Consider the following 25,031-nt stretch of genomic DNA (forward strand, 5'->3'; position numbering starts at 1 on the left):
GCCCGTGAGAGGAAAAGAAGGTCTCCTGATGAGTCAAGGGCAGTTCACTGACACTGGCAATGGTCTAATTCTGTGTGTGTGTGTGTGCGTGTGTGTGAGTCTGTGTGTGTGTGTGTGTGTATGAGTGAGAGGCTGTAACAGACAAGGAGCACCACAGAGGAAGAAGCTAGAAAGCTAGAACATGAGGAACATTTGATGAAAATTATTTGTAATTTTTACAAGTTGACTTTACAGGCAAAGTTTTACAGACATGGAATCCGTGCTTTTTTCTCTCTTGCAAATAAGACTAGCTGAACAGTTAGACTGATTGTCTGTCATTATCCCAACCGACAACCAGCTTCAGTTGATCCTCTCAACGGAAGAGATACCCGCAAAACATTACAAAATACACTCATGCTGTAAAAGACAACAGCTTCCTTCCTCCCTGCAAATTTTACAACATGGACATTAACAACCTTGGCTGAGTTTGACTTGACTTATAAGACAAAAGGAGCAGACTCAAAACAGATTCAAAACAACTGTCCTATGTCAGCCTTTTATTCTTTAAAAAGGGATGGAATACCTCAACCAATCACCAAAGTGATTACATCATCTAGAATGTTTTTCCCTCATCACAATATCAACATTTGGAAAAGGAGCATGTTTGATGTCTATTAACATAATATATGACCTACTGTTAGATGCATTGTGGGTCGTGGGGAATACCGAGGTAAAACAACACAATATTTCAGTGAAACCTAATCAAATGGAATCATAAAAGCAGCTACTCATCCGAATGATGTGGAATCTGAGTGTGTTGCAGGGAGATATATATACACCCATTAAAAACTGCACAGTTTTCCAATCTGTGGCAACAAGTGAACTAAACATACTGTACCAGACAGAGAGATCTAACAAGACCATTAAACTGCCACTTCACATAGTTTAAAAAGACACAAAGTGATATTTGGTACGTTACTTACAGGCTTCCTTTTTCTACGTTTTCTTCTGTATCCATATCATTTATGTGATGCCATTGGAACAGCTACGTAAAAAGTGGAATATGCTCAACAACGATTCCATTGTGTCTTACGTGTAATATCACTGTTCCGTCTACTATTAACACTGTGTGCTGGATGCAGTGTGCGCTTATCTTTGAGCCTGCTTAGCTTTGAGCCTGCTTAGCTTTGAGCCTGCCTAGCTTTGAGCCTGCCTAGCTTTGAGCCTGCCTAGCTTTGAGCCTGCTTATCTGTACGACGGCCTCGTCTGTGGCTCTAGCCCCTGATGGGGTTAGGATTAGTATTGTAGTGGCTTGGTGGACAGGTTTCAGCTTCACACCAGGGCCAGGTGCGGTCGTGGCATGGTTTTACTCCAGGGCCTCGCTGTCCTCGGTGAAGAGATCAGCCAGATCAGCCACCATCAGGACTGCAGCCTCCGAGTGCTTCATGGCAGTCGCACTGTGGCTGCTGTGGTGGTAATGACAACATTTACAATGTTCAGAACTAACGGCGTCGCATTGCACTGTGACTGTGGTGTCTGAACAACGTTTCAAATCAAAACTAGCTACACGACTGTTCAAAAGTTTGGAGTCACTTAGAAATGTCCTTGTTTTTGAAATTAAAGCACATTTTTTGTCCATTAAAATGACATAAAATTGGTCAGAAATACAGTGTAGACATTGTTAATGTTGTAAATGACTATTGTAGCTGGAAACAGCAGATTGTACGCCTATGTAGATATTCCATTAACAGAGGCCCATTATCAGCAACCATCACTCGTGTTCCAATGGCACGTTGTGTTAGCTATTCCAAGTTTATCATTTAAAAGGCTAATTGATCATTGGAAATGGTTGCTGATAATGGGCCTCTGTACGCCCATGTAGATATTCCATTAACAATCTGCCGTTTCCAGCTACAATGGTCATTTACAACATTAACAATGTCTACACTGTATTTATGATCTATTTGATGTTATTTTAAATGGACAAAAAAATTGCTTTTCTTTCAAAAACAAGTACATTTCTATGTGTCTCCAAACTTTTGAACGGTAGTCTAATTCTTACAGAAGATATAGTTACCTAGTTATATTATCATTTAACGATGCAATTTCATCTTTAGATATATATGTTGTCCTATGACTATGAAATAGAACATTGGCCTCATTTTTTAGTATAAGAAAAGGCCCTCACCTTTTCTCTGCAGTCTTCAACATAGCCTGCATTCTCTCCTCAATAGTGGACTTGATGAGGAATCTATGGACATAGGTGGGTCTAGAGGACACAGAAATAACATGTTATAAACCTTAATAAGACATAATGGCCTATACATACTTATAAAAAGTAATAAAGCAAACCCAGTGTTCTCACTTGGTCTGTCCGATGCGGTGCACCCGGCCAATGGCCTGCAGCTCGTGGGCGGGGTTGAGTATGGGCTCCACCAATAGGACGTGTGTAGCCTCAATGATGTTGAGCCCATTGGAGCCCGTGTGGAGTGGAAGGAGCAGGATGTTGATCTTCTCCTCGTATTTAAACGAACACAGATTCTCCTGAAACACCGACGATCAATTCACAGGTTAAAGACACAGAGATGAAGACTTCATAATTGGAGCAAATGTATCTACAGGTTTGAATTTGGAAATGAGAGATGCTGCGACAGCTTGGGGGGGAATAAAGCTTCTCAGTGGCAGCTCTCGCTCTACAAGTAAAACAAATATTCTTCATTTAGGGGGAAAAGCATTGCGATTGTGCCACTGAGAAGTTGTACAGAAACTATGATTGGAGTGACATGCAACACAAACCTGGAATTTGTGAATGCCATTGATTTGAGAGAACTCCATGTTGTTGTCGAACAAAGCCTTGGCAATGATGTCCAACACACACTGCCACTGGGGAAAAGGAACACACACATCATCAACATCATCCTACTTTGATGTTTTAAACAGCATGGCCAATAAATGACGGTCACAATAAGTGTGATAATGAGTTTGTTTACTCTGTTATTCTTTACACCTTGTTTGCAAAGCACACATGCGTTACCGTGGAGAAGACGAGACACTTGGCTCCTGGGTCAGTTAGCTGGATCTTCTTCAGAGTCCTGACTACCGCCTCCACCTTGGTAGAGTGGCTTCCCTAAAAGACACAGATACAGGGAAGTTCACTTATTGTCCATATAAACTCAGCAAAAAAGGAACGTCCTCTGACTGTCAACTGCGTTTATTTTCAGCAAACTTAACATGTGTAAATATTTCTATGACCATAACAAGATTCAACAACTGAGACATAAACTGAATAAGTTCCACAGACACGTGACTAACTGAAAGGGAATAATGTGTCCCTGAACAAAGGGGGGGGGGGTCAAAATCAAAAGTAACAGTCAGTATCTGGTGTGGCCACCAGCTGCATTAAGTACTGCAGTGCATCTCCTCTTCATGGACTGCACCAGATTTGTCAGTTCTTGCTGTGAGACGTTACCCCACTCTTCCACCAAGGCAGAGAGATCCGGGCTCTTCGCTGGCCATGGCAGAACACTGACATTCCTGCCTTGCAGGAAATCACGCACAGAACGAGCAGTATGGCTGGTGGCATTGTCATGCTGGAGGGTCATGTCAGGATGAGCCTGCAGGAAGGGTACCAGATGAGGGAGGAGGATGTCTTCCCTGTAACGCATAGCGTTGAGATTGCCTGCAATGACAACAAGCTCAGTCCGATGATGCTGTGACACACCGCCCCAGACCATGACGGACCCTTCAATCCCGCTCCAGAGTACAGGCATCGGTGTAACGCTCATTCCTTCGACGGTAAACGCGAATCCGACCATCACCCCTGGTGAGACAAAACCGCAACTCGTCGGTGAAGAGCACTTTTTGCCAGTCCTGTCTGGTCCAGCGACAGAGGGTTTGTGCCCATAGGCGACATCTTTGCCGGTGATGTCTGGTGAGGACCTGCCTTACAACAGGACTACAAGCCCTCAGTCCAGCCTCTCTCAGCCTATTGCAGACAGTCTGAACACTGATGGAGGGATTATGTGTTCCTGGTGTAACTCGAGCAGTGGTTGTTGCCACCCTGTACCTGTCCCGCAGGTGTGATGTTCGGATTTACCGATCCTGTGCAGGTGTTGTTACACGTGGTCTGCAACTGCGAGGATGATCAGCTGTCCGCCCTGTCTCCCTGTAGCGCTGTCTTAGGCGTCTCACAGAACGGACATTGCAATTTATTGCGCTGGTCACATCTGCAGTCCTCATGCCTCCTTGCAGCATGCCTAAGGCACATTCACGCAGATGAGCAGGGACCCTGGTCATCTTTCTTTTGGTGTTTTTCAGAGTCAGTAGAAAGGCCTCTTTAGTGTCCTAAGTTTTCTTAACTGTGACCTTAATTGCCTACCGTCTGTAAGCTGTTAGTGTCTTAACGACCGTTCCACAGGTGCATGTTCATGAATTGTTTATGGTTCACTGAACAAGCATGGGAAACAGTGTTTAAACCCTTTACAATGAAGATCTGTGAAGTTATTTGGATTTTTACGAATTATCTTTGAAAGACAGGGTCCCGAAAAAGGGACGTTTCTTTTTTGGCTGAGTTTACATGTTCGGCAAAGGTGTGCGTCTGTCTGCATACCTTGACAGGGATATCTGTCCCCTGGTTGTCTGTCTGGGTGGTGAAGACATAGGAGATCTCTGCGTGGGACGTGGTCTGTCTGCAGATGGCACACTTGATGGCTCTCCGCCGCGTGCCCGACCCCACGCTGTACTGCTCGACGATGATGGCGATGCACTCGTTACAGAAACAGTGTCCGCAGGTCAGCACCGCCCACTGGAGCAGAGGGATTCAGACACACACACGGCATGAATCAACCATGAAAAGGCTGAGTATGTATTACACATACACACCAAACATCACAGTTCAGAATTATTATTAAGAGTGGTAAAGATCACGAGGTAGATGGGGGACACAGATAGAAAAACACTCGTCTCAAGGGGAATCAGATTGATCAGATTCGCATTGTAAATGGGCAGATTATAACATGTCTCACCTCCTGACCCAGAGGACGGGCACAGATAGGACACGGTTCTGGATTTAGTCCTCCTGTCTCCTTGTCCTGGGACTGAAACAAAACAACGGCAAACATTTACCTTTAGCTTTGTTTCCTTACAGAATGTAGGACACTTCTTCGAAGATATGGCCCGTGGCCCGGATCTGGACCGTGAGGGGGTCCAATTTAGCCTGTTTGAGTAAAATATAAAAAGGCAACAAAACAATTCTGCGGGAAAGCTAACTCAATACTTTAAAATTACTCAAATCAAATCTGCGTAGAAATGATAATGGTCCTACATTTATACAGTTTCTTGACTGTGTCCAGTTCACTAATAACCACCTAAATTAAAGCTAGACAGTATCGGAGTATCGGAAATTCTAAAAGCGATTAGAGGACTATCTTGTGCAAATTTTGACGGCTAGGAAATATAACACGTTTTAAGAGCAGCCCTCCGGACCTCTTGAAGAATGAACGCGGCCCCCGGGAAAAATGAGTTTGACATCTAAATCAAAGACAAGACAAAACTAAATCGACAAAAACAAAACCATTGCTATTATATTTTAAAGCCTAGGAAGAGAAACCCTGGTATTGACCAGAAACAAAAAATGGTCCGAGGCGAATGGCAGGCTTACCTTCTCTAGATTTGAGAGATAAAGGAATTGGCCCAGCTTCTTCTGGAGCTGAGACTTTGCCACTGCTCTATCGTTTAACAGTTTCACCCTGTTCTGATCCACCTTCACCCAGAAAGAAACAGAAAACAGCAATTAGTGAAATAGGCACTGAAATAACAGCAGCGCAGTAATATTTTACCCTGTCCTTATACAGAGTAAAATGCATTTCATTTTTTTATTTTATTCAATTACACTGAATCACAGTCTTTCAATATTTAATTATATCTTAAGTCATGCATAATATGAGCAAAAAACAAAAACAGGTAAAGGATGTAAAATACAAGTTGAACCAACAGTCCCTCAACCTGCAGCCCCCAGGTGTAGCTATCTCACCTCATGTGGTTCTATGATGTGCAGTACGGGTACTTTGGGTTTGGGTTCATCAGGCAGCCTCACACGCAGCCTCTCTGTGGCCATTCCCAGCTCATCAATGGCTGACACATTGTTCCTAAGTACCATCCAGTACTCATGTAACACCTGATGAGAAACACATATATGCAATATGATTTAGATTAAGCATTTATGAAATGCAATAGACTCATAATATATATATTTACATTAATTGTTATGTGGTAACCTGAATCGCATGTGTAAATATTGGACACTAATTGTGGAAGTAAAGGCTTGAATTGTTCTTAATAGCACAAGTACTATATAGACCTAATCTATAGTGCATTCAGAAACTATTCAGACCCCTTGACTTCTTCCACATTTTGTTACGTTACAGCCTTATTAAAACATTTTAAATAGTTTCTCCCCCTCATCAATCTACACAAAATACCCCATAATGACAAAGCAAAAACAGGTGTTTAAATCTTTTTGCAATTAAAAAAATGTAATCATGAAATATTACATTTACATAAGTATTCAGACCCTTTAATCAGTATTTTGTTCAAGCACCTTTTACAGCCTCGATTTTTCTTGGGTATGATGTTACACGCCTGTATTTGAGGAGTTTCTCCCATTCTTCTCTGCAGATCCTCTCAAGCTCTGTCAGGTTGGATAGGGAACGTTGCTGCACAGCTATTTTCAGGTCCGGGCTCTGGCTGGGCCCCTTAGGGACATTGAGACTTGTCCCGAAGCCAAACCTGCGTTGTCTTAGCCGTGTGCTTAGGCTTGTTGTCCTGTTGGAAGGTGAACCTTAACCTGCTCCAGACCTCAGACTGGGGTGTTCATCAAGGATCTCTCTTTACTTTGCTCTGTTCATCTTTCCCTCGATCCTCCCTGACCAAGGCCCTTCTCCCCCGATTGCTCAGTTTGGCCGGGTGGCTAGCTCTAGGAAGAGTCTTGGTGGTTCCAAACTTCTTCCATTTAAGAATGATGGAGGCCACTGTGTTCTTGGGTTCCTGGAACGCTGCAGACATTTTTTGCTACCCAGATCGGTGCATCGACACAATCCTGTCTCGGGGCTCTACGGACAATTCCTTCGACCTCATGGCTTGGTTTTTGATGTGACACGCACTGTAAACTGTGGGACCTTATATAGACAGGTGTGTGCCTTTCCAAATCATGTCCAATCAATTGAATTTACCACAGGTGGACTCCAATCAAGTTGTAGAAACATCAAGAATGATCAATGGAAACTTAATGTGGAGTCTCATAGGAAAGGGTCTGAATACTTATGTAAATAATGTATTTCTGTTTTTTAAATTGTAATATATTTTCAAACATTTCTAAAAACCTGTTTTCGGTTTGTCATTAAGGGGTATTGTGTGTAGATAGATGAGGAATTTTTTTTAATGATTTTGTTGTTGTTGAGTAAGGCTGTCACATAACAATTTCTTGAAAAAGTCAAGAGGTCTCAATACTTTACAAATGTACTGTATACAGACATATATTAAGTCAGTACAGGATACCTTGTACTCTTTCTTCCAGTTCTCAAAAAGCTCCATGAAGGTATTTCCTTCTTCCACCAGGTCGTGGTCCATGCGGCGGGCCTTGGAGAAGGAGAGAATGGCCTTCAGGGCCCGCTCTGTCTCGCTGGCAGCCCACAGCCCTCTACTGGTGGTGGGGAGACGGTCGTCCACCAGCCCCTCCTCATCCTCAATCATCTCCTCAAAGATAGCCGTCTGACCCTTTACCCTGACATGGGGAGATATCAGAGATATTAAGAGAGCAACGAGGTTGGTTCAGATTCGCTAATTTATTGTACATCTATTGTAAATCTGTGTTTCTTTTACTTACGTGTGTGAAAAGAGCTTGGACTCATAATCAGTGAAGAGCTCGTCTGCTTTGCAAAACACACAGCTGGAAAGATACAAGAGTCACAAGAGTCAAATTACCATGTATTATTAAATTGTACTATTATTTAGTTTTTTGCATTGAGGCCTACTTATTGAGTGGCAGGCGGACAGGTCTGAGATGACAGAGAACAGTCTCCTCTATGACAGCCTCTGATGGTGTGCCTTCCAGCCTCTTCACCGCGTCCTGCACAGACTTCTGGGACTTCGTCAGATCCTCCATCTGAGTGCTGAGCAGGAACTGCAGGCCACGCCCATCTCGGAACCTACAGGAGTCATAATGGTTGAGTGCACACATTCACCCAAATGGTCGGCGGTTCAATTCCTGCAGGGATCACCTACATATACCAAAGCTGTACTGAAAGTCGCTGTAAGTGTCTGCTACGTGGCATATATTCCAACTGTGTTCATTTCGTCAACAATAACTACAACGAAAACATACTTGTCAACAAGGACTAAAACTGTGACAATAACGATATACCCTAAAAAATTTTTTTTTTTTTTAAACATTTTTATTTTTTAAATAAATTCTATATAGTATATAACAATTCCACGTGAGACTAATGGACATTTAATTTGACATGAAGCTCCTTTCCATCTGTTGAGATTATTTCATGCAATCCTCTCATGGCAGAATTTACATCGTTGAGTTGCGCGGTCTGATTGAGGCTTTATAGCAGGGATAGGCAACTAGATGGGGGGGGATTAGCAATAATCATTTGTATACTGGAAATTGACCACAACCAAGCCCCAAAAAAGATTGCTCTTTTCAAATACCATCATTTCATACCTTGATTACATTAAGACACGATCACGTCTCTTTTTTTATTTGTGCGAATACTAAATTACATTATTTTGATCAATTCCTGGTGATTTTAGTCTTTATTTTATTGGGCCCTCCGCCTACCCCCCCCGACCCCTGCCTTTTAGTCTATATGGTTAATTATGTCTGACATTGGTTACAATATTAAAAAGAGAAAATGGTGTTCTCAGCTTTGGGTGCTGGGATCAAAAGGCATATTACCGGACGAAAGGAAAAACCTGAAGTCACTGAAATGTTAATATCTTATTTCTTAGCAGCACAGGTCAAAACAAAATGGCCGCGTTTTGGCCCGGCGCCTTCGTCAGCGTTTGGAGAACGATAGACATCCACCCATATTTATATAGTAGATGAAGTCACACTGTAGTACAGCTTCCTTCTTTTTCACACTCATTATTTAAACTCATTATTTACATACATTTTCTATTGTTTTTCACAAGAGCGTCATAATCCAAATAATAAACAAACCTCACCCCAAAAAATGCACCCTTTGCTTACAGGCAGCAACCTAACAGGATTTCTTCATTAAGGCTTCCAGGGCTCTCTGTTTGTAAGGCATGGGTATAATATGCCTCTCTGTAACAGCAACTTCTCTCTATTAGTTATTCTCTTAAGTGTCTGTACAACTTCTAAGCCCCGGAACCTCAGTTGGCACACATCATGTCTGGATACAGGGGCCTTCTCGTCACCAGTCCTACGACAACAACACGGTTTAAGAGCCCTTTCATCCCCCCTGCTCTGAATGCTTCTGTAGATACTTGTCGTTGTCTAGTTGACCAGCATGCGTCCTCTCTTTTTGTTCCTGATGAGGTTCAGAATTGTTTATTAGAGCCTGTCACTTGGTGAGCGGCAAGCTTTACGCTCCCTATCCAAAGACAACAGTGTGGTTATAAAACCCGCAAATAAAGGGGCGCAACTGTAAAAAAAAGGAATCATGTCGAGGAGAAACACTGAATCAATTAAGCAACAGAGACTTGAGTTCCCCCTTGAGTTGTGATCCTACCGCCAAGTTCTTGGGTGAATACCAAAGTTATTTTGGACAAAGCCATCCCACAGAAAGTGAGTCTAACTTTGTTACAGTAACACGTTCTCTGACCTCAATTTTATACTATTCAAAATACTCACAAGAGTTGCCAAGAACCTGTTCCCAGACGTCACATTGCTGCTGGCACTCAGTCAGACACTGAAGCCACGTCTCCATGTTAGGATTATCACATCAAGCCGGCTGTTACCTTCATATTTAAAGGATACAACGGTCTTCCTTAACTGAACTCTGTACAAGGCATTGCTGACTCAGACATTGTATGCACAATGTCTGAGTCAATAATGCCTTGGTATCGCTGACTCAGAAAATGGGCGGTGGTAGCTTCGAGGTTAGAGAAGTGGACCAGCATCCGGAGAGTTGCCAGTTCGAATCCCACTACTTAAGAAATCTGTCCGGAGTGAGGTGGCAACCAGAGGGTTGCTGGCATCAATGTCTCAGGTGCCACCTACCGCCGATGTTCCCTTGAGCAAGGAACTTAACCCCCCAATAGGCTGACCTCTTCTCCAGCCGTGTGTGGATGTGTGGATGCATGTGTAAATTTGAGGCGGTTGGATAAAAAGCATAAGACAGTTTTCCATCTTGTATGGACTAATAAAGCAATGTGACCAGTTTATATACTAATCCCCCCCCCCCCATGGGTTTGATACTATTAGTTATTTCATGTAAAAGAGAGACAAACAGGTGCCCCCTACTGACTTTTTATGTGAACTGGCTCAAAAACGACTACGTTTGAGAATGATTTCCAAATCCAGTCACAGGACACTGCGATGGGGTCCCCATTCATACCGAATTACGCACATTTGTTCATAGGGAAGCTTGAAGAAGATTTTGTTTTTAATGGTAGTTCGTTTTTACCCCCTTTTGAAATATTGGTTCAAAACCTGCCCTTTCTAATGATCAACCTACTGTATTTGTGTCTACTTATTCCCCCATCTCTCAGGCTGTTAAATATTCCATTAAAAAGCATTGGTATGGTCCTCCCGAGTGGCGCAGCGGTCTAAGGCTTAGAGGCATCACTACAGACCCGGATTCAATCCCAGGCTGTGTCACAACGGGCCGTGATTTGCAGTCCCACAGTGCGGCACACAATTGGCCCAGCGTCGTCCGGGTTTGGCCAGGGGGAGCTTTACTTGGCTCATAGCGCCCTAGCGACTCCGTGTGGCGGGCCAGGCGCCTGCAGGCTGACTCCGGTCATCAGTTGAACAGTGCTTCCCCCGACACATTGGAGCAGCTGGCTTCCGGGTTAAGCGGGCGGGTGTTAAGAAGCGCGGTTTGGCGGGTCATGTTTCGGAGCACGCATGACTCGACCTTTGCCTCGCGAGCCCGTTGGGGAGTTGCAGCGATGAGACAAGATCGAAATTGGGGAGAAAAAGGGGGTTAAAATACAGATAAATAAAAGAAAAAAATGCAAAAGCATTGGCATGTCCTGTCTATGGACCCCTCTGTGGGCCAGGCTTTTCAGAATATCCCTCGATTTGCTTTCAAGCGTGCTAGAAACCTGAGGGAGAGACTGGTAAGAGCAGATGAATATGTACCCTCTCAGAATGTTTAATCTATCCTCCCCTCAGGCAATTTTCCACGTCATAATTGTGTGAACCGTTAATGCGATGATCAAGGGTAAGTTCTTCCTTCATCCTCATACGGGAAAGAAAATGTAAGCCAGGGGTAGAATTTCCTGGAGAATTAAATGTGCGGTCTATTTACCGAAGTGGCTATTATTATGTTGGAAAATCGAACAGGAAATCGAAAGTTCATATTACAGAGCATAAGAGCAACATCAGAATTGGTGACGAGAAGTCCCCTGTAGCCAGACACTAATGCGGCCGGACAAGATGTGTGCCAAGTTGCGAACTGAGGCTCCAGGGTTTAGAAATTGTACAGCCACTTAAGAGAGGCGGTGATTGAGAACTATTGCTGTTATAGAGGCATATTATCTCCATGCCTTACAAACGGAGAGCCTTAATGAATAACTCCTGTTAGGTTGCTGCCTGTGATTAACAGATTTTCTTTGTTTATTATTACTTTTATTATGAAGCTCTTGTGAAAAAAAACATAGAAAATGTGTGTAAATAATGACTGTAAATGATGAATGTTGCCAGCTAAGGTATACAAGGGGACAGTCATCCTAGCTGGACAAGGCTGAACGTGCACATGATAGAAGTTAGAGGTAGCCTAAAATAGTCATTATTTAATATGATAAAATGCACAGACTAGTATGTGACTAAAATGGCTGTGACTAAAACTAAACTAAAATTGTCCAGAGTTTTAGTCGACTGATAATAACTACAACTAAGCGAAGGATGAAATGGCAAAAAATGTGACTAAGAATAAAAAGGTATTTTAAGACTAAAACTAAATCTAAAATACTGTAGATGCCAAAACTAACACAGGAAATATCAATGTATTGTTATAAATATAGTCAATTCAAATCCAAATACTTGTCAGCCATGGAGAACTTGTTGGCCTGCTGTTTGTAGCTGCAGGTCAGTTCATTCTGGATGCGGGAAACCAGGTCGTCATCGACGTTGTGCTGTATGGCCCGCTGTACCACGTCTAGCCACCAGGGGGATCGTAGATTGACCTGGCATAGAGAACAGCGATGAGAGGAGACAGTAATGTTTAGGTTAAGGGGCTCTTCATCTTGGAACCCAGAACCAAATCATGCGTAAACTAGCTCGCTATTCGACTTGATTCTGGAGACCCGACACAGCTGGAAATGGAAAGAGCAGATTCAACCCCCTCCCCACTACAGAACCACTACAAATCTACTGGTTAAAATCCCCACCTCCACCTCAAGCGCTGCTTAAATTTGTCAAAACAATCAGTGGCACTGTGCACAAGAGGGTCCTCTTACTTTGCGTTTGAGCTCCTTGATGTTCTGCAGTACAGGCTGTAGATTCTGGTAGGCCTCAGACACCTCAGCGTTGTGTTTGGTCATGTAGTGCTGCCTCAGCTGCTCTGCCTATGTAGATAACACACATAACAGAGGGACAGATATACATGTTCTATGAGCATTCGCACACAATTGTATAACTGGAAAAACATGATAGTACACATGTAGGCCGAATCCTAGGAAAGTGAAAGACATTTTCGATTTCTTTGGCCACGTCATAGAAACACAACGCGGAGACCGGGGTCAGGGAGGAACCAAACACGACACCATCATCAGCGGGTATTTCACCTCCTCTTTCAGCCGGTCGTCTCTCAGAGTGGGCGGTATCCCAGGGTGCTTTGCGTTGAGCAGCTCCATTAGGTTGTGCGTGGCATGAAGCCTCTGTTTATAAAAACACAGAAACAAAAAGACGAAAATGGAAACATTCAGGACTTCAGAAGGGTTTCCTTCTGCTGCTAACCAGCATCAAGCAGATGGCACATGCAAACGAGAGAGTTAATATGAGCAGAAAGGTTGCAAATCTGATGTTGAATAGGTTGACAGTCCAGAGCGGGCCTTTAGACGGCGGCTGCGTGGCTGTAGTGCATACCTGCAGGGAATCAGTCTTCAGTCGTCCTTTGTGTTCCTCCGAAGACCTCAGGACATCCCTGTACATTTCCACTGCCTCACCAAACTCATCTACAGGTGGCGATACCGACAACAACAACAGCAGCCCTCGTTAAAGCCACACCGCTCTGTGTTATACAACACTTTCATGCGTCATGCTATACTACTGCACACAGCACGAGCATAAAGGATGCTCATTATTATAGGGACAAGCACAGATCAGTGATGTCACAGTCTCCCAGGTCAGTTTCCCATGGGAAAGAGATGAGGAGACAGAACCACTAGAGATAGGTAGCGAGGAGGAGTTTTGTTGTCTACCTCTGATGATGTGGATGCCTGCCAGGCCGTTGAGGGCGCACACCAATTGTCTGTGAACCTCTTCACACTCCACTCGACATTTCTTCTGCAGGGACTTGAGCAGCTCCTCCATCGTCATGGTACTGTTTTAGGGGCATTAGGTCAGAAGGATCCGTTAGTCACTAACGTCATTGCAATCTACACAAAACCAAACCGCAGCACCAGAGACTGAAACGCACTTTAGGCATCCTTTATTGACCAACAAAACCAAACAACGCCACGGAAACACATTGTAGGAATGACCTCACCAACTGGCAAACAGAACCAAACAAAACAGCATCGCACCAGAAACCCAGACAAACTGTAGGGCTTTATCTATCAACCAACAAACAAACGTGAGGCCATAGATACTATTTATCTCTATGTGTGAGGCCATCCAATTACCAGCTAGTAATTTGGGCTGTGTGAACCAACTGGTACATAAGAAAGAACAATTCATTCGCCAAAGACAGCATGACCAGACAATAGCCTTTCTATTGGCCACCCAACCCCACCCTGCTTTACACAGTGAATGGGGCCTTGTAACACAGTAAAGGTTAAAAAAAGAAAACTGCACAATTAAGTCCAAACATTTACAAAATTACACAAGTGCAAATCTTCTTTTTTCCCCTACTAGAACAGTAACAGTGTCAGGCTCATCTGTCAAGCTCATCATACCAACATCTTCTCGATGAGATATATATTTGATATCTTTAAACCTTTACCTCTTCTGGAAGGGCAGGAACTCTCCCCTGACAGCCTGCGGGTGGCAGCAGGCTTGACGGAGTCTGAGCAGGGGGTACAGGATGGTGTTGACCGTGCGTCTGTCCAGGCTGCCCAGCTTCAGGCTCCAGTCCTGGATCTTCCTCAGCTTAACCAGGGCATCCTGGGAACACACCTCATGCTGCCGGTGGTAGAAGTGACCCTCCACTGGAGAGAACTGCAGCCAGTGGACCTCTTCTGTCTGAGGGGGAATCTGAATCTGGAAAACAGTGAAAAGTGATACTTGTGAATCTAAAAAGGCTAAACTTACTTTACCCCATTAAACCAGGTAAGCTATTAGAAACACATTCTATTTCACAATAACGACCTGATAAGGCAGTAGATTAAGTACTTGTTATGCTACGAAAACATTTGTATCATACAAAATGTGTTATTATCCAACTTACCTGATCAATGACATCTTTCTTGGCTGATCGCCACAGCAGCTGACCAATCAGGTTGTAGAGTGGCTCTGTGTTTCCACGGCGATAGGGTCGGTAGAGCAGCTGGTCCCACCAGTACTTGACCCAGTAGGGGTCGACCCCCAAGAACAGAACCAGACCATACAGATCTGTTAGGAACAAAGCAGTCTGTCAGGTTAGGGTTAAGAACAGGACAAGGCAAGACGGATCTGGACAGAACAGAGACAGATAAATCATGTGAAGACCGGGAAGCATGATATGGTAACTATTGAAAACTACTGTAGGCATCAATGAATTATACATTTGAATTTAGAAGTTAACCTTCCAGGCCTCTCTGTACAGGAGTTCCACTGACACACCAGCGGTTGACTGACGAGAGACGCAGAGCCATTTCTGCCGCCTGATGAAGAAAAACAACAATGAACAATCTGTAACAATGGAAACAATAGCATAGATGCTCAAAAGCCCAAGGGTAATTGACGAAAATGGTGTAGGAATACCATCTTTCTTGTTGCTATAACATTTACGGCATCTGAAGAGCACTCCAGTTTCCGACCAGTCTCTCCAACATTGAGGCTACCACCGCCCATAATTATTATTCTCCTTCCAGGCATCTCACCTTGGCAGTGGTGCATTCCACCATCTGGGCCTCGTCCAGACAGATGCGCCACCACTCTACGGCCACTAGGGGGCTGGGAATAGCCATGTACCGCTTCTGGTTGCGAAAGCGCCGGCCGTCTTTACTGTTGCTGTGGGGGATGTCTACGTAGTTGAGCTCCGAGCGCAAAACGTCATAGGTGGTGATGACCACATCCTGCTCAGCCAGCATGTGAGGCTGGATGAAGCCATGCTTCTTCACCCCCTGGTACACCTGGGGACGGTGGGAGGGATGGAGGGAGGATGGAAGGATGGAACAACGCAGGATGGGTGGACCAACTCGGGTCAATGTCAGCTACTACAAACGGCAGTGTTGGCAGCACTTTCCATCAAGTTATATAACTGTTTAATTACAGATTTATAAACGAATATAAGCTAACAATTAAGACTCCAAACTATTTGTAAAAGTTCAACTGTAATATAACTGTTTAGTGCAGACTTATAAAAGTCCTTACCAGTACTCGTAGTGATGAGGAGCTGATGTGTTTGTTGATCTCCTCAACCCACTGATGACAGATGGACGAAGGGGAGATGATGAGGGTAGCTCCTGTCGGGACAGGTGTCATGGCGACCAGGCAGTGAGGACAGTAGAACGGTGTGGTGTCTAGGCTTTCCTCCTTGTAGTTCACACACTCTGCATGCTGCCACAGCTGGCAGTTGAGACACTGCACCCGGGCCTTGTAGTCGATGAGACCCAGCTCGCCACAGATACACTCAAAGCGGTAGTCTGGGGTGTTGAAGGGGGTGAACGACACCCGGGTGGCCGGCGGCATTTCCGGAGTGACAGGTGGACCTGGTTGCTGCTTACTCTCTCCAGGGACATCTTCCACTTTATCCACTCGCTCCGTCGCCTGTCCCTGGGAGTTGTGGAGTGTCTCTTTGTCGTCCTCCTCAGGGCGGTCTGCCTCCGCAACAGGTGACAGATCCTGTGAGGCGCTTAGCGTGTCGCTGCGTCGTTCTTCCTCAAGGCGTCCCTCCTGCTGTTCATGTCTACTGTCCTCTGCAGAAGCAGGACCGTCAGGGGACAGGCAGCTCTGGCTAACATCCTCTGAGGGAGAGAGGTCTGGGGTATCAGGGTCTTTATAAGAGGTCTTCCCCTTCTTTCCTGCGCGCCTTAGGGAAGTTCTCCTGGGCCCACTGTCTCCAGAGGGACTCTGCTGCAAAACCAAACCAAACACCATCAAAGACCATCAATGGGTTTAACAGCAGTAATCTGAATGCAGTGCATGCCATTAGAAGAACAGAAAAACAAATTAATTTGAGGCTTACACAGTGAGGGTATTTCACAATTATAATCAAACTCTCTACATCTTATGGAAGACAGTGTAACTGAGAAGACAATATGCATTTCTGCAAGGACTCCAATACGTACAGACTTGGCCGTGGTGGTCTTCTTCTTGGTTTCCTTGTATTTCTTCCCCAGTTTAAAGGATCCGGCCAGACCGCGACCTTTGACTCTCTCTACTAGTTCCTCGTCCAGCAGCTTGCCCAGGGCCCTCTTGATGTGGTTGCGGTTCTTCAAGAGGTCGTACCGGTACGTGGTGCGAATGTACGCAAAGATGGCATTGACCGACGCTCCTTTACCAACCCTCATCTCTTTTATTGCCGTGAGCAGCATCACACGCACAGCTGCACAGAGATAACACACAACAGGTTGTAAAAAAAACCCATCAAAAACGCTAATTTGAAAGGATGTAGCTAACATCAACAGTGACTTACTTGGGTAGGATATTTTCACTTTAGGTTGAGCCTCTGACTTGCAGTGAATTATATGCATCTCCTCTTCTTCTGGTCGTGGAGGCGGTACAAAATAATTCACTGACTTTCCCTGAAAATCACAAGAGAGACAACCCTATGCGTTCATCAATCAATGGGAGTATCTTTGAAAAACAATGTTCCCATCTCTGATGTGCCAATAAAGTCAAGACAGGAGAGAAAGTCAAAGTGCCATTTGATGCCCCCTTATCTGTCACATGCGCCGAATACAACAGGTGTAGTAGACCTAACAGTGAAATGCTTACTTACAAGCCATTCACCAACAATGCAGTTTTAAGAAAATACCCCCCCCCCAAAAAGTAAGAGATCAGAAAAACAAATATTAAAGAGCAGCAGTAAATAACAGTAGCGGGGCTATATACAGGGGGTACCGGTACAGAATCAATGTGCGGGAGCACCGGTGTAGAGGTAATATGTACATGTAGATAGAGTAATAAAAGTGACTATGCATAGATGATAACAGAGTAGCAGCAGCGTAGTAGGGGGCAATGCAAATAGTCTGGGTAGCCATTTGATTAGCTGTTCCAGAGTCTTTTGGCTTGGGGGTAGAAGATGTTTAGAAGCCTCTTGGACCAAGACTTGGCGCTCCGGTGCCACTTGCCGTGCGGTAGCAGAGAGAGTAGTCTATGACTAGGGTGGCTGGAGTCTTTGACAATTTTTAGGGCCTTCCTCTGACACCACCTGGTATACAGGTCCTGGGTGGCAAGAAGCTTGGCCCCGGTGATGCACTGGGCCGTTCGCACTACCCTCTGTAGTGACTTGCGGTAGAAGGCCGAGCAGTTGCCATACCAGCCAGTGATGCAACCGGTCAGGATGCTCTCGATGGTGCAGCTGTAAAACCTTTTGAGGATCGGAGGACCCATGCCAAATCTTTTCAGTCTCCTGAGGGGGAATATGTTTTGTCGTGTTCTCTTCACAACTGTCTTGGTGTACTTGGACCATGTTAGTTTGTTGGTGATGTGGACGCCAAGGAACTTGAAGCTGCTCCACTACAGCCTGCTCCACTCCACTCCACTACAGCCCCGTCAATGAGAATGGGGGTGTGCTCGGTCCTCCTTTTCTTGTAGTCCACAATCAACTCCTTTGTCTTGATCACGTTGAGGGAGAGCTTGTCCTTGCACCACACAGCCAGGTCTTATCGTTGTCGGTGATCAGGCCTACTATTGTTGTGTCATCAGCAAACTTTAATGATGGTATTGCAGTCATGAGTGAACAGGGAGAACAGGAAGGGACTGAGCACGCAACCCTGAGGGGCCCCCGTGTTGAGGATCAGCGTGGCGGATGTGTTGTTACCTACCCTACCACCTGGGGGGGCCGTCAGGAAGTCCAGGATCCAGTTGTAGAGGGAGGTGTTTAGTCCCAGGGTCCTTAGCTTAGTGTTGAGCTTTGAGGGCACTATGGTGTTGAACGCTGAGCTGTAGTCAATGAATAGCATTCTCACATAGGTGTTCCTTTTGTCCATGTTTGAAAGGGCAGTGTGGAGTGCAATAGAGATCGCATCGTCTGTGGATCTGTTGGTACAGTATGCAAATTGGAGTGGGTCTGGGGTTTCTGGGATAATGGTGTTGATGTGAGCCATGACCAGCCTTTCAAAGCATTTCATGGCTACAGACGTGAGAGCCACAGGTCTGTAATCATTTTGGCAGGTTACGTTAGTGTTCTTAGGCACAAGGACTATGGTGGTCTGCTTGAAACATGTTGGTATTACAGACTCAGACAGGGAGAGGTTGAAAATGTCAGTGAAGACACTTGCCAGTTGGTCAGCGCATGCTCCGAGTACAGTTCCTGGTAATTCGTCTGGCCCTGCGGCCTTGTGAATGTTGACCTGTTTAAAGGTCTTACTCACATCGGCTGCGGAGAGCGTGATCACACAGTCGTCCGGAACAGCTGATGCTCTCATGCATGCTTCAGTGTTACTTGCCTCGAATCGAGCATAGAAGTTATTTAGCTTGTCTGGTAGGCTTGTGTCACTGGGCAGTTCTCGGCTGTGCTTTCCTTTGTAGTCTGTAATAGTTGCAAGCCCTGCCACATCCAACGAGCGTCGGAGCCGGTGTAGTACGATTCGATCTTAGTCCTCTATTGACGCTTTGCCTGTTTGATGGTTCGTCGGAGGGCATAGCGGGATTTCCTATAAGCTACCGGGTTAGAGTCCCGCTCCTTGAAAGCAGCAGCTCTACCCTTTAGCCCAGTGTGAATGTTGCCTGTAATCCATGGCTTCTGGATGGGGTATGAACATACAGTCACTGTGGGGACGACTTCCTCGATGTACTTATTGATAAAGCCAGTGACTGATGTGGTGTACTCCTCAATGGCATCGGAAAAATCCCGGAACATATTCCAGTCTGTGCTAGCAAAACAGTCCTGTAGTTTAGCAAGCATCTATCTGCTTCATCTGACCACTTTTTATAGACCGAGTCACTGGTGCTTCCTGCTTAAATGTTTGCTTGTAAGCAGGAATCAGGAGGATAGCATTATGGTCAGATTTGCAAAATGGCGGGTGAGGGAGAGTTTTGAACGCGTCTGTGTGTGGAGTAAAGGTGGTCTAGAATTTTTCTTCCCTCTGGTTGCACATTTAACATGCTGATAGAAATTAGGTCAAACTGATTTAAGTTTCCCTATATTAAAGTCCCCGGCCACTAGGAGCGCCGCCTCTGGATGAGCGTTTTCCTGTTTGCTCATGGCGGTATACAGCTCATTGAGTGTGGTCTTAGTGCCAGCATCGGTCTGTGGTGGTATGTAGACAGCTATGAAAAATACAGATGAAAACTCTCTAGGTAAATAGTGTGGTCTACAGCTTATCATGAGATACTCTACCTCAGGCAAGCATAAAGCCATAAGACTTCCTTAGATATTGTGCACCAGCTGTTGTTTACATACGTGTCTTACCAGAGGCTGCTGTTCTATCCTGCCGATAGAGTGTATAACCCCGCCAGCTGTATGTTATTAATGTCGTCGTTCTGCCACGACTCAGTGAAACATAAGATATTACAGCTTTTAATGTCCTGTTGGCAGGATATACGTGCTTTCAGTTCAACACATTTATTTTCCAGCGATTGAGCGTAGCTAGCAGGACGGAAGGCAAAGGCAGATTAGTCACTTGTCGCCTGATCCTCACAAGGCACCCTGGTCTTTTTCCGCGAAATCTCAGTTTCCTTCTCCAGCGAATGATGGGGATCGGGGCCTGGTCTGGTGTCTGTAGTATATCCCTCCCGTCCGACTCATTGAAGAAAAACTCTGTCTAATCTGAGGTGAGTAATCGCAGTTCTGATGTCCAGAAACTCTTTTCGGTCATAAGAAACGGTATCAGCAACATTATGTACAAAACAAGTTACGAACAACGCAAAAAAATAAATAAATAGCATGGTTGGTTAAGAGCCGATAAGACGACAGCCACCCCCTCCAGCACCATCATAACATGGTTCTCACCAGAGGCAGGGTGAGGGCCTCCTGCTTCAGGCCCTGTCTGCTGTTGTTCAGTATAAGAGCCAGGACCTCCACAGTCTTCCCCAGCCCCATCTCATCAGCCAGGATCCCCCCAGGCCACTCCAGCCCAGCCAGGGGGAACTCACGAATCAGGCTGCAGGGAGAATTAGAGCAATAGACAAGAAATGGTCCATGTATGTTGGTATGTATTTAAAAACAGTAAAAACACTGTAATAACTACCATCAGGCTGCAACAGGGAGATAGGGTCATGACATTGACAATATAAACTGTAATAAAATGTGATATCCATGTAATAACAATGTATTAAACACAGCTCAGAGGCTGATTGATTATATTTTGTTATGTTTATGATTTGTGTTATCTGCCAGTGTTTGATAATGAAGATATTTGTAGATAAGGTCATACCAGCCTGTATATGGATTGTAGAATAGCTTCTTCCCACACAATGTGACAAGCTCCCTCCATAGGAAATTTAGAGATTGTTCTGGGAAGGGGAAATTACATAGTTGCTATTGTCCAGTATAATCAAAATAAAAAAATACTTTCCCATTTGGAATTAGTTCCATAATGTACAACCTGGCAGGCAAAATGAATTCATTTCAACCTGTTTTGCCTGCAGGGAGAACGTATATACCTTGAGAAGAGCTACTGCTCCTGTACTTCTCTCTCCTCAGCATCCAGTTAACAGCCTGACTCTGGTATGGCCTGAGGACTGGGATAAGAGCCTTGTGCTGTACATCTATGCTCACGTCCTGGTTCTCTCTCTGGTGGAGGTGTCTGACGTAATCATACAGCTCCTCCACGTTCTGCCTCTCCAAGTCAGTGTCACACTCCTCCTCCTCGGTCGACACCACTTCTACCATGGGACCAGGGAAATGGTACACAGAGTGTCATGGGTCAATTGAGGAGGAGAAGTAAGGAGGGTTGTTCCACGAAATGAGTAGGTTTTGCGTCCATTTGATTAAGTAGAAATTGTGCAACAATATTGAATTTTAAAAGCCTGTTATATTACATTTTTATTGTGATTAAAGACAAGCTAAAGTGCCATTTTTGTTATTTAAAAAAAAAAAAAAGATTCATTTAGCAGACGCTCTTATCCAGAGCGCCTTAAGGGAGCAATTAGGGTTAAGTGCCTTGCTCAAGGGCACAGATAGATTTTTCACATAGTTGGCTCGGGGATTCAACTTTTCGGTTACTGGCCCAACGCTCTTAACCGCTAGGCTACCTGCCGCCAAAATCCAGCATTTTTACATGCCTCTCCGTGTACCCTCTATGACTCCCCTCCGTGGCACTCTCTAAATTTTAACCCACTTAACCTCAAAACGCATCCAAGTTTTCACCATTGTTGTAAAGCCCTAGTTATTTTGTTGCCTTGACAATTTCTGAAGATGAGTTATTTCATGTGATTAGTAATTCATTTACATCTGTCCCCCATTTAAAGGTCAACCCTGTGACGTGAACTGAACTCTCATTTTAATATGGTGAAACTATTCCCTGTTAAATATTTTAATCGTCAAATCATAGTTGAGCTGGTTCTACTCTTTTTTCTGGTGTTTTGTGGTGGAAAAAAACCTTGTTAACCATGATAGACAGGCTAGAAATGTTTGTTTTTTTTGCATTCAATTGCCACTCCCTGTTGCACACAACAAGCTTCCATTCCCCATTTCACAAGGGGTTTTATGGTGGATTAAAAATGAAATGATCAACCCCATTACGGTCAACCTTGTTACTTTATTTGGCACTTAATAGACATTTACTATAGTAAAAAAAATTGAGATGGGAAAACATGTTTTTTGTTTTTAAGTTGAACATGTGCTATTTATGACAGAACGTTAAAATTAGGTGAAAAAATATATATATCGGTCCAAGTTTACACTTCTCAAAAGGCACTGAATTGGTGGAACGACTCAGGAGGAGAGGGAGGAGGAGGAAAAAGAAGAGATACAAGTTACTTACCAGGGATGATAAAGTCATAGTAAAACTCCATTAACTTCTGAATCAGTTGATTTGCCTTTCTGATCCGTCCGTTTCCCTCGCTGAGGAATTCAGGCTTTCCCAATCCCGATTCCAGTACATATATCCCCACCTGCCGCGGGAAGGCCGACAAACACAGGAGAAAAAAAAACACCACTGCACTTCTTCAGAAATATAAACAGCAAAAATAAAAGGCAATTTAATAATTCATTCCATATTCATAACCATAATGGCCGAACACAAATGATGGGTGACTACATCAGCCACCATGCTGAATAAACTACACATTTCATTGAAGCTCTTGTGAAGAACTGAAAAAAAAATGTAATATTGACACTACTCTCCAAGTGATCACAGAGTACATAAAGTGAAAGTGCACACCTTAATTTCATCCTCCCCTGGCTGATGACACAGCTGCACAGCTCTTCTCTTCTGCAGCCAGTCCAGCTCCTCCAATACTATCCCTCCAGCCAGGAAACACTCCACTGGGCAGGTCCTATCCAGAGGCCTCATCTCCAGTCCTCCTGTACTTGTACTACTCTCTTCGCTGCTGCTGGTCAAACTGAGGCACAACTGATCTCCTGTCCTACGAAGGGTGAACGCCCTCTGGTCACAGCCTGGGGGATTAACCCACAGAGGGGGAGGACGGAGGCTGAACTCCCCGATCAGAGACTTCCAGATGTGAGCCAGGTCAGAAAGAGGAAGCACAGTGAGGGAGAGGAAAGTGGAGGAGGAGGTGTCTGTGGAGGAGGAAGCAGGGAGCTGGGGGTCCTCTCCTAGTCCTAGGTCTGACAACAGAGCTCCTGAGCTGGAGCAGCTTGCCTCACAGTCCTCCTGGACGCTCAAGAGAAGAGAACCGGTTGGGATCTGGTGGGTGGTTGAAAGAAGGGAACTGGTTGAAATCTTGTCGCCGGTGAAGAGAAGGGAAGCAGTTGGGATGTGGTGGCTGGTGGACAGAAATGAGCTGGTTGGAATCTGGTCTTCCTCTTCTTGGAGTAGAGTCTCAATCCTGCGGTCCTCATGCATGTTCCAGTTCAGCTTCTTCTTGGCCTCCTCATCTACCCTCACCGGTGGGGCACGCTTCCTTCTGTTGCTCATGGTGGCAACCTAGGAAAGCATAGGATGTCGGGAAAGTCACTCACTGCTGTAATGCTTATGATGAGTAAAGCATGCCCAGATTAAAAAGGTGGAGGGAACTGAGTTATGAAGAACCATGCAATGAAAGTTATTAGAGGTTAGTTCATCAAAACAAAAACCCACGTTAGGGACACGCATGGATAAAAAAAAACACCTGTCGGATCTACTTATACCATTGAAGTCTATTCCAGATTACCATAAAACGTCGTGTTTGGGCAATTCCGTTATCCTGACGTTCTAAATCCTTGGTGTAAACTTGCTAATTGTCTTCACATTACGACAGCTGCTCACTGATTGATTATCGAACTACAAAGTGTCAACAATGGCTCTGCAATGTAGAAATCCCATACTGCAACATTTTGCTACAATGTAACGAGTAGGTAACACCACAGTGCCGCTTCTAGGTGCACTGTGATTGTTGTCTGGCTTTGATAGCAAATATGTCTACTGTCTGGCTCTAACAAACATTGAACATTTACTTTTTATCTCTCACAAAGCGTCGTCTCTGTTCCTGGTCCCTGCAGACGAAATAATAGACTGGTCTGGTTGATCGAAATCAGTCAAGACTGGACTTTACTGTCTTCTTGAACAGCCAGCTCCTCCGCCGCTGCGATGCGCCATGTTTTCATAGTACAGGACGGAAGTGAGGTAGCGTCACAACAAGGTTGAAACAGAACCGTCGGGCCACAACCACTAGGTCGCAGCATTGCTCTCTGTCTGCAAAGAGTTTAACAAAATATGGCTTTTGCTCTCTTTCTAGTTGCCTTCAATTTGCCCCAGTCACGTCTCACACAATTATAATAATTCTGTCAAACCATAGGGGGCGCGTGAATTTAACGTTTGGGGAAGCTATATTTTCACGAGAAACGTCCCCTTAATGATAAAGCATTGCATGCATCTATCGTCGCTTGTGCAGACTGACGTAAATAGCCTACTATTCGTATAATCTGATGAGAATATTGCATAGCCATACATTAGGCTAAGAATATAACCTAAATAACTGTTCGCGAAAAAGTCCGTTCTGATTTCCCACTCCTTTCTTTGCACAGGTCCAGAGCTCAGCCCCCGATAAAACATGTTTTTTAAATGTATGATGCGAGAACATTTTTGCCTTTTACAAACACATTTCATGCAAATCTACGACACTTTTACTCTCCATGTCCGAATCTTTAATATCACAAAAATGCTGAGATCAAAAGCTGAGATCAATAAAAACGACATTGTCTTGAATGCAACCATCT

General features: G+C 44.6%; 1 protein-coding gene across 2 annotated transcripts; it reads right to left on the reverse strand.

The window, feature by feature from the left end:
- Positions 1 to 504: 504 nt before the first annotated feature.
- shprh (SNF2 histone linker PHD RING helicase) lies at positions 505 to 24,436 on the reverse strand. Of its 2 annotated transcripts, none has more exons than XM_024436876.2 (30): positions 24,270 to 24,436; positions 23,035 to 23,760; positions 22,636 to 22,765; positions 21,314 to 21,535; positions 21,085 to 21,163; positions 20,661 to 20,811; positions 17,178 to 17,286; positions 16,831 to 17,087; positions 15,914 to 16,612; positions 15,421 to 15,672; positions 15,123 to 15,201; positions 14,787 to 14,950; positions 14,343 to 14,599; positions 13,600 to 13,721; positions 13,265 to 13,353; positions 12,964 to 13,056; positions 12,637 to 12,744; positions 12,221 to 12,363; positions 8,010 to 8,183; positions 7,862 to 7,924; positions 7,534 to 7,759; positions 6,011 to 6,154; positions 5,639 to 5,740; positions 5,004 to 5,075; positions 4,589 to 4,783; positions 3,014 to 3,106; positions 2,776 to 2,862; positions 2,345 to 2,523; positions 2,168 to 2,248; positions 505 to 1,445 (listed from the first exon to the last, which is right to left on the reverse strand). In XM_024436876.2, exons 2-30 carry the CDS (start codon positions 23,749 to 23,751, stop codon positions 1,346 to 1,348), a joined length of 5,187 nt encoding a protein of 1,728 aa, XP_024292644.1. In that variant the 5' UTR covers positions 23,752 to 23,760; positions 24,270 to 24,436; the 3' UTR covers positions 505 to 1,345. The 2 variants fall into 2 exon arrangements, with proteins under 2 accessions (XP_024292644.1, XP_024292643.1); XM_024436875.2 differs by having other exon boundaries at positions 15,914 to 16,615.
- Positions 24,437 to 25,031: the final 595 nt, after the last annotated feature.

This window comes from Oncorhynchus tshawytscha, linkage group LG11 (genome assembly GCF_018296145.1).
Source record: "Oncorhynchus tshawytscha isolate Ot180627B linkage group LG11, Otsh_v2.0, whole genome shotgun sequence".
Lineage (NCBI taxonomy): Eukaryota > Metazoa > Chordata > Actinopteri > Salmoniformes > Salmonidae > Oncorhynchus > Oncorhynchus tshawytscha.

Excerpts from the sequence above, each read along its gene's own strand:
- shprh (XM_024436875.2), bottom strand. The coding sequence starts at position 23,751 with ATGAGCAACAGAAGGAAGCGTGCCCCACCGGTGAGGGTAGATGAGGAG. Across the intron at positions 12,364-12,636 it reads TCAAGGAGCTCAAACGCAAA|GTCAATCTACGATCCCCCTG; the intron begins GTAAGAGGACCC and ends TCTCTATGCCAG. Across the intron at positions 5,076-5,638 it reads ATCTCTCAAATCTAGAGAAG|TCCCAGGACAAGGAGACAGG; the intron begins GTAAGCCTGCCA and ends GTTTTGTTTCAG.